General features: G+C 44.8%; 1 protein-coding gene across 1 annotated transcript; it reads left to right on the top strand.

Moving 5' to 3' along the window:
- Positions 1 to 4,592: 4,592 nt before the first annotated feature.
- Positions 4,593 to 10,049, top strand: PEX19 (peroxisomal biogenesis factor 19). The gene is made up of 8 exons (XM_010846884.1): positions 4,593 to 4,675; positions 6,068 to 6,177; positions 6,589 to 6,754; positions 7,188 to 7,273; positions 7,489 to 7,650; positions 8,376 to 8,552; positions 8,711 to 8,755; positions 8,924 to 10,049. The coding sequence occupies exons 1-8, from the start codon at positions 4,606 to 4,608 to the stop codon at positions 9,005 to 9,007; spliced, it is 900 nt and encodes a 299-aa protein (XP_010845186.1). The 5' UTR covers positions 4,593 to 4,605; the 3' UTR covers positions 9,008 to 10,049.
- The last annotated feature ends 3,500 nt before the right edge of the window (positions 10,050 to 13,549 follow it).

Genomic DNA, 13,549 nt, shown 5'->3' with positions numbered 1-13,549 from the left:
TTGATTGATATTTGACTATTATAAACAGTGGTGCAATGAATATCTTGAACATACATTGTACAGGTGGGGAAAGTGAGCCTGGATGATAAACTCCTAGAATTGTGTGATTCCTACATCAAAGAGTGCAGGCCTATGTATCTTTTTAGCTTTAAAAGATGCTTTCTTGGTACTTCCTTGGTCCAGTGGTTAAGACTGTACTTCCACTCTATGAGGCACAGGTTCAATCCCTAGTTGGGGAACTAAGATCTCATATTTTAAAATTTTTTTTAAAAAGATGCCTTCTTAAACATAGTATCCCCAAAATAAGTCTGCCTTTTCAAAAAATTTGCATACTAATTTCATAACAGTTATAAACATTCTTACTGTAACCTAGGCAAGTTGATTATTTTAGTAAAAGTTTTTTAAGTTTAAAACTTAAATTATAAAATTAGTTTTGCATATCAATATAAACATAATGAACTAAGGGATATGAAAAAAGTGGACAATCCTCATGAAGCTTACATAATCTTAGTTCAGCTTAGTCGTGTCTGACTCTTTGCCACCCCATGGACTGCAGCACGCCAGGCCTCCCTGTCCATCACCAACTGGGAAACAAAATGGATAAATGTGAAGTAATTGAATACCAGACAAGAATTTGAAGCTGATTAATAAACAGTGGAGAACCAAAAATGTCCTTAATCAAGAGAGTAATACAAAGAAAAGGCTGTAAAATATTCTTGCAGCAGTGTTCTGATTGCTTTGCCAACAAAGGTCCATCTAGTTAAGGCTATAGTTTTTCCAGTGGTCATGTATGGATGTGAGAGTTGGACTGTGAAGAAAGCTGAATGCCGAAGAATTGATGCTTTTGAACTGTGGTATTAGAGAAGACTCTGGAGAGTCTGTTGGACTGCAAGGAGATCCAACTAGTCCATCCTAAAGGAGATCAGTCCTGGGTGTTCATTGGCAGGACTGATGCTGAAGCTGAAATTCCAATACTTTGGCCACCTGATGCGAAGAGTTAACTCACTGAAAAAGACCCTGATGCTGGGAGGGATTGCGGGCAGGAGGAGAAGGGGACGACAGAGGATGAGATGGCTGGATGGCATCACCGACTCAATGGACATGAGTTTGGGTGAACTCTGGGAGTTGGTGATGGACAGGGAGGCCTGGCGTGCTGTAGTTCACGAGGCTGCAAAGAGTTGGACATGACTGAGCGACTGAACTGAACTGAACTGAATAAACAGTGGAGAACCAAAAATGTCCTTAATCAAGAGAGTGATACAAAGAAAAGGCTGTAAAATACTCTTGCAGCAATGTTCACTACATGAAAGGTAGGAGATGAGTAAATACTGAGATGAGGTGTTAGGCGTTTCAGTAGTAAAGCAAGTTTAATGGACTTCCCTGGTGGTACAGTGGATAGGAATCCACCTGCCAATGAAGGAGACATGGGATCAATCCCTGGTCTGGGAAGACTGCACATGCCATGGAACAATTAAGCCCATGCACCACAACTATTGAACCTGCACACCTAGAGCGTGCGCTCCACAACGGGAAGCCATGCACCGCAACTGAAGCGCAGCCCCCTGTCTCCATAACTAAAGTGCATACACCAACAAAGACCCCGTGCAACCAGTAAACAAATTCATAAAAAATGGTAAAGCGAGTTTAAGAAATAGAACAACCATGCCTATTTTCAACTCCATTCAATTACTATCTGATACTTTCCTTATTAGCATACTTATAGTACTATATTAATGTGAAGCCAATAGAAATACCTGTAACATGTGCTTGTTGTAACTACAGTTGTATTAGAGAGACACATGTAAGCAGTTTGGAGTTAACCTGGAATAGATGTTACAGCTATTGGGGAGAAAGAGATTAATCAGGGAAGAATTAGATTACAGAAGTTTAGATGTGAAAACAACCTTAGAGTTTCAGCTTTCATGTTTTTTGTTTTTTTTGTTTTTTAATCATATTTGTAATAGAGTCCTAGAGTGGAGAAAGGTTTTGAGCAAAGCAATTTAATAACAGAGTTGAGACTAGCATTTAGGTCTTCTGACTTCTAGTTCAGAGTGTTTTTCCCAAGTTACAGTACGTGTGCTTGGACGATCACAGCAGGTTTTGCACAGGTATGACTTTAAAAGTATGTGCCTTATATGTCAAGGAAAGAGTACCTAATCTGGTGCTTGACATAGTACTCAAGTGTGTTTAGGAAGCTAAGGATGAAAGTCAGGAAGTGACTTTTTTCATTTAGATGTGGTTTCTCCCTTTTAAACTTTATGATACTTTATCCTGAATTCTTATAAGACAATGACCTTGGCCATACTTGCTGTGTCTATGTCTATACCCACCTCCAGCCTAATGCCCAGACAACTACCTTAACAGCAAGGGCTGGTCCTGATTTATCTCTCTGTCCTCCATGGTGCCCCACATAGGATTTTGAACAACAGCAGATGCCCTCTAAGTGGTAAAGTAGGTTTGTCCAAGGCAGTTGATGCATTCTGGCAGATCTAAATAGAACAATTCCAGAGAAGGGAAGGGATGTCTGGAGTTGTCTTTATCTGAGTCTCCCCCAACTACACATGATTGACTTCTGTGTAGAGAAAAGGCTATAAGTCAGGGAAGTTCACTTCAGTCACTCAGTCATGTCCAACTCTTTGTGACCCCATGGACTGCAGCACACCAGGCTTCCCTGTCCATCACCAACTCCAGAAGCTTGCTCAAACTCATGTCCATTGAGTCGGTGATGCATCCAACCATGTCATTCTCTGTCGTCCCCTCTTCCCCCTGCCTTCAATCTTTCCCAGCATCAGGGTCTTTTCCAAGGAGTCAGTTCTTTCTATCAGGTGGCAAAAGTATTGGAGTTTCAGCTTCAGTATCAGTCCTTCCAATGAATACCCAGGACTGATCTCCTTTAGAATGGACTGATTGGATCTCCTTGCAGTCCAAGGGACTCTCAAGAGTCTTCTCCAACACCACAGTTCAAAAGCATCACTTCTTCAATGCTCAGCTTTCTTTATACTCCAACTTTCATATCCATACATGACTACTGGGAAAACCATAGCTTTGACTAGATAGAACTTTGTGGTAAAGTAATGTCTCTGCTTTTTAAAATGCTGTCTAGGTTGGTCATAGCTTTTCTTCCAAGGAGCAAGTGTCTTTTAATTTCATGGCTGCAGTCACCATCTGCAATGATCCTGGAGCCCAAGAAAATAAATTCTGTCACTGTTTCCATTGTTTCCCATCTATTTGCCATGAAGTGATGGGATCAGATGCATTATCTTAGCTTTCTGAATATTGAGTTTTAAGCCAACTTTTTCACTCTCCTCTTTCACTTTCATCAAGAGGCTCTGTAGTTCTTCTTCACTTTCTGCCATAAGGGTGGTGTCATCTGCATGCCTGAGGTTATTGATATTTCTTCCGGCAATCTTGTTTCCAGCTTGTGTTTCATCCAGCTCAGCATTTCTCATGATGTACTTTGCATATACGTTAAATAAGCAGGGTGGCAATATATAGCTTTGGTGGATTCCTTTCCCAATTTGGAACCAGTCTGTTGTTCCATGTCCTGTTCTAACTGTTGCTTCTTGACCTGCATACAGATTTCTCAGGAGGCAGATCAGGTGGTCTGGTATTCTCATCTCTTGAAGAATTTTCCACAGTTTGTTGTGAACCACAGAGTCAAAGGCTTTGGTGTAGTCAATAAAGCACAAGTAGATGTTTTTCTGTTCAGGGAAGGGAACTCTACAGTAGCCTTTTTGCTTAATCCAAAGTCCAAGAGTCACTTTTCTACCCGATTTGATTAATAATCGAGTTCTAAGTTCTTGGCCCTGTGATAGTTTTAATGGGGTACAGGAAATGTGAGATAGCCAGTAGATTCTGCAGAGAAACATGCCTCTTTAGGATCTGAGAGAGCAAAGAGTAGACAATGAATGCCTAAGTTTTAATCCCTAGCTCAGGAGCTAGGGATGCAGCACTGAAGATGACAGATGAAAATCCTTGCCATCATCGTGCTTAAATTGCAAAGGGCTTAAGGGGAGATAGAAATGCTAAATAAGTAAAACATATAGTATGTCAGATAGAGGTAAGGGTTGAGAAAAATGGAGGGAAAGTGGACAGGATTTGTATATGTATGTGTGTGGGAGGGGTTGCAGTTTTATTTAGTGAGGCCAAAGAAGGCATTTCAGAGAAGATGACATGTGAGTAAAATACTGAAGTGAGATAAAACTACCATGTTGGGTATGCCGTAACTGCAACTGCCTTACTGATTACAAATGCACAGCTTCTGGTGGCTCGTAGCAGTTTGTCCCAGTTTGGCATACCCACAGCTCTGGAAAAAATAATAAGGAAGCCAGGTAATGTGGGAAGTTGAAAGAAAGGAAGCCAGGCCAGTAAAAGAAAAAAAAACCTGGCAGAAAGTAAGAGTAAACTCACCTCTGTTAGGTCAACGTGTCAGTACAAAGAAGAGAGGTGGCAGGGGTGGGAATTGGAGCCTCCTGTCCCTTTAAAAATGGCGGCCTGGCACGGACCAACAATACCATTGGTTGAGCGAGCAGAGGGGGCGGGCTCAGGGGCGGGGCGAGCGGAGCTGCGGAGTCCCACCTCCTACGGCAAGTCAGAGGTGGCAAGATGGCCGCGGCTGAGGGGGACGGTGGTGTCCGGGCCGAAGCTGACCGGGAATTGGAAGAGCTTCTGGAAAGTAAGAGCCCGTCATGGGAAAGCCCCAAAGAGGGCGGATGTAAGGGTCCATTCAGGGGGGTAGGTAAACCTGCGATGTTTGGGGCGGAGCAAGTAAGGCTCTCCAAAGGCTGGCCGGGGGCGGAGAGTCTGACTGCGACCCTCGAGAAAATCTCTGGGTCACCCTCTCCTTCCTCTACAGCGGTAGTTGAGGAGTTCTCTCTGGGTCCCTGAACGGCCCACACTGTTGATCGCCCTGCCGGAGGGGAAACTAACCCAGAGGACGTTTCACGCTCCCTTTCCAAACTCCCCTTACTTTAGATTAGTAAGTTCTGAAGTCTTGACTTTCTCCCCACCAGCAGCAGCATTTGGTCCTCGGGGGGCAGCGAACCGAACAACCACGGATTGCTTCCATTAACTATTAGCAAGCCTGTAGTGCGTTCTTCTGTGCACGCTTCTGCCCTCCTTAATAGAAAAGACACTCCTTTCTTTCTCCCAGTCCTTTCATCCACCAGGCCCCTTTCCAGTTCTTTCATCATGTCAGAGCTCAAACCCTTCCCATTATTTTGAAAAACAGGGTGAGACAGCCTCAGGGGAAGACAGTTCTCTTTTGAAAGGAGGCGGCTGTACTTTTCCTTCTCAGCCCTGCCATCCACTCCTCTCTGGTTTGGTTTCTTGTCCAGAGTGGGGCTGGTGTCTTAGCCCTAGGCCTGGCAAATATAGTGGTGGTGAGAACAGAGGTTTTTCAGGGTAGAGGTGAATACTTTTTGTCTCTTGCTCAGTCACAGAGTGGGCAGGTGGAAAGATAAACAGAAATGGTGAGAAGTGCTAAGTGACTGTGTGAGTCTGCAGAGATGAGGCCACAGGGAGCTCTAGCAACTCTGGGGAGGGAGAGCTAAATTGAAAGAGAAAAGAGAGTTCAGGGCCCTCCGGTGGAGTATAATATGGAGTCCCTCAGTTTGTACCAGGACCCATGGGAAGCTGGGTGAAATATCTTAAGGCTTCTGCTCTCTTGCCAAAGATTATTCCTTGTAGGGCTCCAGAGTGAGTTCTAGGGAGGTTAAGGACATCTGTGTTCTCTGTTCCCCTTGAATATCTGTATGGGATTTCTAGGAACCATTGAAGTATGGCAAAGAGGCATCATGTAGATGAACTGTCGTCTTACAGCTTTGAGAGATGTTTTTTCCACCGTAAGAGATTTCTTCCTCTATGATTACAATACATTAGATATTGGGGAGGGGGAGGGAGAAGCTTATTGAAGAGTGGGTCAGGAGAGGGAGACTCAAAAAAGGAGAGCATTTTAGGAAGGTTGGCAGCTTGAAAGATTGTTTTCTTAATGCTTTGCTCAGAAACCCCTCTAGCCTTGCATTCTCATCCATCACCAACATATACACTGTGTCTCTTGTCTCTGAAGGTGCTCTTGATGATTTCGATAAGGCCAAACCCTCCCCAGCACCCCCTCCTACCACCACGGCCCCTGATGCTTCAGGGCCCCAGAAGAGATCGCCAGGAGACACTGCCAAAGTATAAATTCTACCCACTTAAGGGATGGGGAGGGGATGGGTGTGCAGCTCCAAGCAGAGGTGGGGCAGGCCCTTGTGGGCCAGAAGGGAGTCGGGGAGGGTGCCTTGGCCTCACATTGCTGAGTGCTCTTGCAGGCCTCAGTCCTTGTGAAACAGGGACTTGAGATTAAGTAGAGGGATCTCAAAGAACAGATTTAAATGGTTGGATTGGGAATGCCAGCCCATTGCCTTCCCTCAGTGGCCGGATGCCTTTTTGCTGTTCTCATAAGGAGAAGTAGTCAGAATGTCCAATTGAGGTGGGTAGGAGGGAAGCACTGCATCTCCCAGAGCCACTGCCTGTGGCTTCTGTCAGAAACCATGTACAGTGGGGCGCCAAGTAAGAGATGTACTTTGGCCACGTTGTCGCCTGCAGGATGCCCTCTTCGCCTCCCAGGAGAAGTTTTTCCAGGAACTGTTTGACAGCGAGCTGGCTTCCCAAGCCACTGCAGAGTTTGAGAAAGCAATGAAAGAGTTGGCTGAGGAAGAGCCCCACCTGGTAGAGCAGTTCCAAAAGCTTTCAGAGGCTGCTGGGAGAGTAGGTAAGGAGGGGAAACAGTGGGAAATATCTGAACAAACCTCTTGGGTTATTGTCCCTTGACAACACCAAAATTTTTTGTAAAAGTTGACAGGAATTATGATACCACTGCCATGGTATAGGGGAGGAGATGGAAGGAAAAAGGAGACCCTGTTTAATGAAAGGGGTGCGATAGGTTGGAAAGTAACAGAAAAGATTATTGAAAAGGGATAATTTTAAAGATCAGTGTTAATGTGGGTGTCATTGTAGAGAACAAACTGAGACACAGTCCACGTAGATTTGTGGAAATAACTATGAAGATAAACGTAGAGTATTCAAAGATTTGGAGTGTAGTAATTCACTAATAAATGCTCCATGTCCAAGCTGGTAACCAGGTCAGTCTAAGCAAGCCAACAGTTAAAATCCTAAATGACTTAGGCTCTTTTCATCTCTCCTAGGCAGTGATGCGACTTCCCAACAAGAATTCACCTCTTGCCTAAAGGAGACGTTAAGTGGACTAGCCAAGAATGCCACTGACCTTCAGGTGAGGGGGAAGAGATAGGGAACCACAAGGGTCCCACTCACAGAGACTTCACCAGCAGAGTCTCAAAAGACGGACTCTCTTGGCTATCATCTCAAGTCTGTTCTTGCCTCACTATTTTGCTACAGGCATGTTTAAATAGTTCTTTCCCACCTGAAAAGTTGGTAAGTGTCCCAAGAAGGTGGTATACTTGCTCATTTCTCTTCTGTCCTTTCCAGAACTCTGGCATGTCAGAAGAGGAACTGACCAAGGCCATGGAAGGGCTGGGCATGGACGAAGGGGATGGGGAAGGGACCATCCTCCCCATCATGCAGAGTATCATGCAGAACCTACTGTCCAGGGATGTGCTGTACCCGTCACTGAAGGAAATCACAGAAAAGGTTTGTGAACTTGTGTTTATGCTTTTCCTCCTTATTCCTCATTGTATCAACTCCTATGGGCTACTTTGTCTATTTAGAGACTGTAAAGACAGTAACTCAAGTGTACAAGTTCATCTGTTTTTTTCTCCTTTGTTTATTTATTTGGAGGGGGAGAGTTAGGGAGGAGTTGTGTCTCCAAGAGAGTAAAGCTACTTTACTGAGGATATTTAAGGTAGAAGGGGAAATCCTTCAGCTCTATTAATAGTTTTCTATAAACTAGTCTAAGACTCTGTTGTTGTCTGATCAACTCCTTCTTGCATTTCCAATTTCGTTCATTTCTCCAATAAGATGTCACTGATGGTTTACTGACTTTATGCTGTGAACAATTTTAAGAGTAGTTTAAATGATGGTCTCTGCCATCAAAGAGTTTATAGTGTTACTGGAGAGACTTCTAAAAGTTGTTAAACACAAAAGAAGGAATATGTGACTGAAACCATATGTGGCCCTTAAAGCCTCAAATATTGACCATCTGGCTCGTCACAGAAAAAGTTTGTCATAAATGGTGACCATAAAGGCTAGCATAGCCAGGTGATCTGATTGAAGTCAGTGCTGCTTCTCATGCTAAACTTGCTTATTTAGTTTTTCCTTCTCCTCTCTTTCTGGCCCCTTCGTGTTCTTCGTATTTTATGACCCTTACTTACGCATTGTTCACTTAATTCTTCACCACCCATTCTCTGTTTACTTAGTATCCAGAATGGTTGCAGGCTCACCGAGACTCTCTACCTCCAGAGCAATTTGAAAAATATCAGGAACAACATAGTGTCATGGGCAAAATATGTGAGCAGTTTGAGGCAGAGACCCCCACAGACAGTGAGGCCACTCAGAAGGCTCGTTTTGAGGTGGTGCTGGATCTTATGCAGCAGGTAAGGCCTTTCACTGTCTGCCTGCTGCTGCTGTCTGCTTGAGTGTTCATTGCAGGCAGATCCTGAAAGGAGGCCACACAGCCGAACCAAAGTTGGGGAGGGCGCACAGGGGAGGCCACAAGGCACGGGCTTATCTCGTGTTCCTCCTTATTTTCCAGCTACAAGATTTGGGCCATCCTCCAAAAGAGCTTGCTGGGGAGATGGTGAGTATACCATCTTGTAGACTTTAATCTGAGCCCAAGTTTCCATTATTCTGTAACCTTTAGTGATTCCGCCTAAGGTAATAATAGTGGCTGCAGGGGATAGACCTTCAAAAGCTCTAACTTTTTGAAATGGGAGGAGTTATCTGAGTCCCTTCATCTCTTCTCCAGCCTCCTGGCCTCAACTTTGACCTGGATGCCCTTAATCTATCGGGCCCACCAGGTGCCAATGGCGAACAGTGTCTGATCATGTGAAACACAGCACACTTTCTTCCCTGATTCCCAGCCATGGGGGAACGTCTGGAGTCAGAAGAAGCACTGAGAACTGAGGCAGGAGTGTCGTCTACCAGAGTGGCTGCCCACTGCCATCTGTCATCCCACGCAAGATTGTGTCATACCAGCTGAGGCTTTTTCTCTTTGTAGGAATAAGGCCTGTTCTGCAGATCATTACTGTGAACCTTTCCATTGTGGTTTCTGCTGCTAGCAAAGGCCCAGCTACCTTCCAAGTGAAGGAAGGCAACTCTTTGGGGGCAGGCACCTTTTTCCCTCTCCCAAAGTCATGTTACACAGGGCCACACTGATGTTCACTTTTGTACCCGAGGTCTTCGTGCCTTGTCTCTCCTCCCTCTCTTGGACCTGGGGATCAGGGACAGCGTCCTAAGACTCTGTATTTCTGTACTTCTCTTAAGCAGGGCCTTTGGGAATGAGTGCAAAGAAACTTAGCCTGGGCTGGGGCCGTAGGTCTGTCACCACACCCTCTTGCCTTCAGACTGTTGTGAATTCTCCAAAGTAAGTGGGGGCCTTTTGCATCTAATCACAGGTTGAAAGAGAAGCCCTGGAATTCTCTCTCCAGGTACAGAGTCCTCAGCTCCCTGTCCAGCCCGAGAACTCAAGCAGCTGCCCTGGTTCTTTCTATAATGCTATGTGATCTGGGTGAACTCAGCCCTTGACTTTCCTTTACCCCCTACCTCTCCTCTCATCTCTCTACTTTAAATACCTCTTTATTCCAACCCTTCTCTGAGCCCAAACTGTGAGGAAAAAGTCCTGTCCTGTTTCCCCTGTTCTAGTCCATCCACCACTCTCACCAGCCCTGCTGTCTCACTGGCAAGCCTGTAATTATAGTGTGTCTAGGAAGTGAATGACTGCTCTTCCCCAGTTGCATACCGTTTTCTTTTACACACTTACACTTCTGATTTCTTTGACTGCTGCCCATTGATTCAGGGAGGTAGCTTGGGAAAAGGGAGGTGGGATGCTGCCTGCGCCCTTTTTCCTGACAAATAAATATTCTGAGTGAGGACGGTAGTCTGTATTTCATCCAACTCTTTTCCTAATCTTCCTCAGCTTCTCTACGCTGCTGTGTGAGGTGTGTTAGCTTAACACTGCTGGGTTCTACCATCACGTCTCTTCCCAGCTCAGTCTGCACCTCAGTTGGTAGAGCAGACTGAATGACCACCATTCCTCATTTTCTCTGTTTTTGAAGCCTTTCAGTTGGTATTGTATTTTAACATTTTACATTATTATGTTAATATTAGTAATGTATTGTTAACATGTTTTCTAAATTTTTTTTGTTGGAGCTGACCTTGCCTTTCACTATGGGAGCCAGTGGATCTGTAGATCTTGGGTACCACATGTTGGTGGATATTCTGGTTCAGACCAGCTGGCTGTCCTGGTTCAGCACTCAGAAAATAACTACCAGAGCAAATTTGTACTTACCATTTGTGGCATTCTGATCACCTGACATGACACTTTCCCTTGGGTTAAGACTTTTCTCCCCTTAAGATCCCCTACACGTTCTGTGGTATTGGTGAGGAAGGAAATATTTTTAAGACCTCAGGCTGTTTAGGAAGGTCCAGCTATTGTACCTCACAGTAGGGAAGAGCCCAGGCCTGAGTCTGAGACTCCTCGCCTCTGCAAGAGATGGGAAAGTACAAGCAGACCTGTGATGGTGGTCACAGGACATGAATGGCCAAAATTGTCTCCTTATAGCTCTAGCCAAAAACTGAACGAGGATGGGAAGGGGGGTGGGAAGGACAGAAGGGCCCTGCCCCTTGATCCATGTGCCAGTTTTCTTTTACACATTCTCACTTCTGTGGCCTGGCCAGGACTTACTCCAAGAACCTAAACAGGTACCACCTTAGTTTTGTTCCTGAGACATTCATTTTCATTGAACATGATTTGATTGGCCTCAGGTTACTGTCTGTTCCAAAAATACTATTTGAACTCTTCTAGGGCTCATGGAAAGATAAAGCAGTCTTTCTCAGACTGGTAAAGGTCCTTTGGTAAAGGACCAGGTGTTCTGTTTTACAAGTATCCTGTCCTTTGCCCACCAGTATGTTTTCCATATGCACAGTTCATATTGTGGGCGACCCACCATATAAGTTTGACAACACCAAACTGACCAAATCCCTTCTGCCTGATAAAGCCACTCTTTATGTGTTTAGATATTATAGCAATGTCGGAATGCTGGGGACTTCCTTGACAATCCAGTGGTTAAGGCTCGACGCTCCCAATGCATAGGGCACCAGTTTGATCCCTGGTCGAGGATTTAAGGTCCCACATGCCACACGGCACAGCCTAAATGAATATGAAAAAATAAAATGCTAAAAAGTTTCTAAAAACTGAATTTCTAACTCGTCTTGTCACAGAGTGGTAAACTACTCACAGATCAGTACAAATTTCCAACTACCTGAGTAGCTCTGCTCTGGGGCCCTCCTCAGTCTCTCCACAGCTGCATCAGCCAAATAGATACATTTCTATACTTGTTCCATCTGAGTGTTGCTTTTAATGAACTTTTTCTTTAGCAAGAATGTGTCACTGTAAGGAAGTTTCTAGTATTTTTCTAGCCTTCCTTTTGCTACTTAAAATAACCATTACAAAGCTTAGTTTTCAGTTGTGCATGTTTATGCTGCTGCTGCTGATGAGTTGCTTCAGTCATGTCCGACTCTGTGCGACCCCATAGACAGCAGCCCACCAGGCTCCCCCGTCCCTGGGATTCTCCAGGCAAGAACACTGGAGTGGGTTGCCATTTCCTTCTCCAATGCATGAAAGTGAAAAGTGAAAGTGAAGTCGCTCAGTCGTGTCTGACCCTCAGCGACCCCATGGACCGCAGCCTACCAGGCTCCTCTATCCATGGGATTTTCCAGGCAAGAGTACTGGAGTGGGGTGCCATTGCCTTCTCCGGTTTATGCTACTGTCATACTTTAAAGGAAATGCCCCCTTGCTCCAAAATTCTGTACATTAGAAAACAAATTCTTGGTTGTTTAGATAGTTTAATGAATTAAGAATCAAGTTAATACTGTGATAATGGGGTCAATTTCCTATGATTTTTGGAACATCCTAATAAGGGCCCCATGTGTGTGTACTAAGTCGCCTCAGTCATGTCTAACTCTTTGCGACCCCATGGATTGTAGCCTGCCAGGCTCCTCTGTCTATAGGATTCACCAGGCACAAGAATGCTGGAGTGGGTTGCCATGCCCTCTTCCAGGGGATCTTCCTGACCCAGGGATCGAACCCGCAGCCCAAGGATCCCATGAGGCACTTATGCTATTGAGATGGCTTTTGGGGAGCTTAGGAGAAATGATGGCCCACAGTAAGTCAGGGAGAAATGACAGACCATATGAGAAGTGATCAAAAGTCTTAGCGGAAGTATGCATGCAAGAATGAATGTATATGTCACTGGAAAATCCACCTGCTGACTGTTTCTCAGGAAGGCGTTGGGAAAATTTTTTATAAAGGAAAGGCCCTGATGAAGGGGTCACCAGCATGTTTGAGAAGTTAAGAAGGGTTGTCTCTGGGTGGAGGCTGATGGAAGAGGATGTTGTTTAAGAACTGGTTTCCCTGGTAGTGGTGGGGATGATAGGATCCTAGCATTTGCCTCTGAAAGCAGAGACCAAATGGCAGCACTTCACTCTCAGAAGCAGAGTGAATGAATTTCCATAAGGGCAGCATGGTCAAAGAGGAGGGGACTAATGGACAGTGAGTCCTAGAGGCCATAGATAGTCAAGGAGGATAAATCAATTTACATATAATTAAGAGTAACCAAGAATGGTGGAACAGAAGACTGAGGTCAGTAACTTCAATGAAAGGTCACAATTCCTTGCCTAGTTTCTAGGCTTGAGACAATTTTCAGACTAAATTCCTCAGTTGACCACATCATTTACCTAGTTAACCACACACTCAGGAAAGAAGACTGTCCCCATTTTTTTAGTTGGAATACAAGGATACAGGGTCTGAGTTGACACTGAAACCCAGGGACTTAGAGCACTGCCACACACCTCCTATCCCTGCAGCCCCCACCCCAACCCAATTACAGTAGGAAAATAGGGGATCAGGTAATAACTGGAGTGCTTGCCCAAGTCTGTCTCACAGTGGGTCCAAAAATCTATAGTCATTTTTCCAGTTGCGATAGGTAATCTGAATGGACATATTTGGCAGTCGGCAGAAAGCCCAAGTAGAATCCCTAAAACTACACCCCCACCTCTGCCGAGAATAGTAAATAAGTACTATTGCATTCTGGGGGAAATGGCAGCAATTAGTTACATTCTTTAAGAGTTAAAAAGGGTACAGGGTGTTGGTCCCCATCACATCCTCGTTTAGTCTCACCATCTGGCCCTTGCAAACACCGACTAAATGGACTGCTGTAAACTTGCGCAGTTAGTAGTCCTGACCCTTACAACTGTAGGGTCTGTTCTGGCCCTTACAACTAGACTTGATATTCTGGTTGAACACAACAAATCTTACATTGGATGAGCTTCATCTCTGGCTTGTAGAGATAACAAGACTTTTCACCTACAAACA

This window comes from Bison bison, unplaced genomic scaffold, assembly GCF_000754665.1.
Source record: "Bison bison bison isolate TAMUID 2011002044 unplaced genomic scaffold, Bison_UMD1.0 scf7180017864240, whole genome shotgun sequence".
NCBI lineage: Eukaryota > Metazoa > Chordata > Mammalia > Artiodactyla > Bovidae > Bison > Bison bison.
The sequence above is the reverse complement of the archived record's forward strand: the minus strand, read 5'-3'. Positions and strand labels throughout refer to the sequence as shown.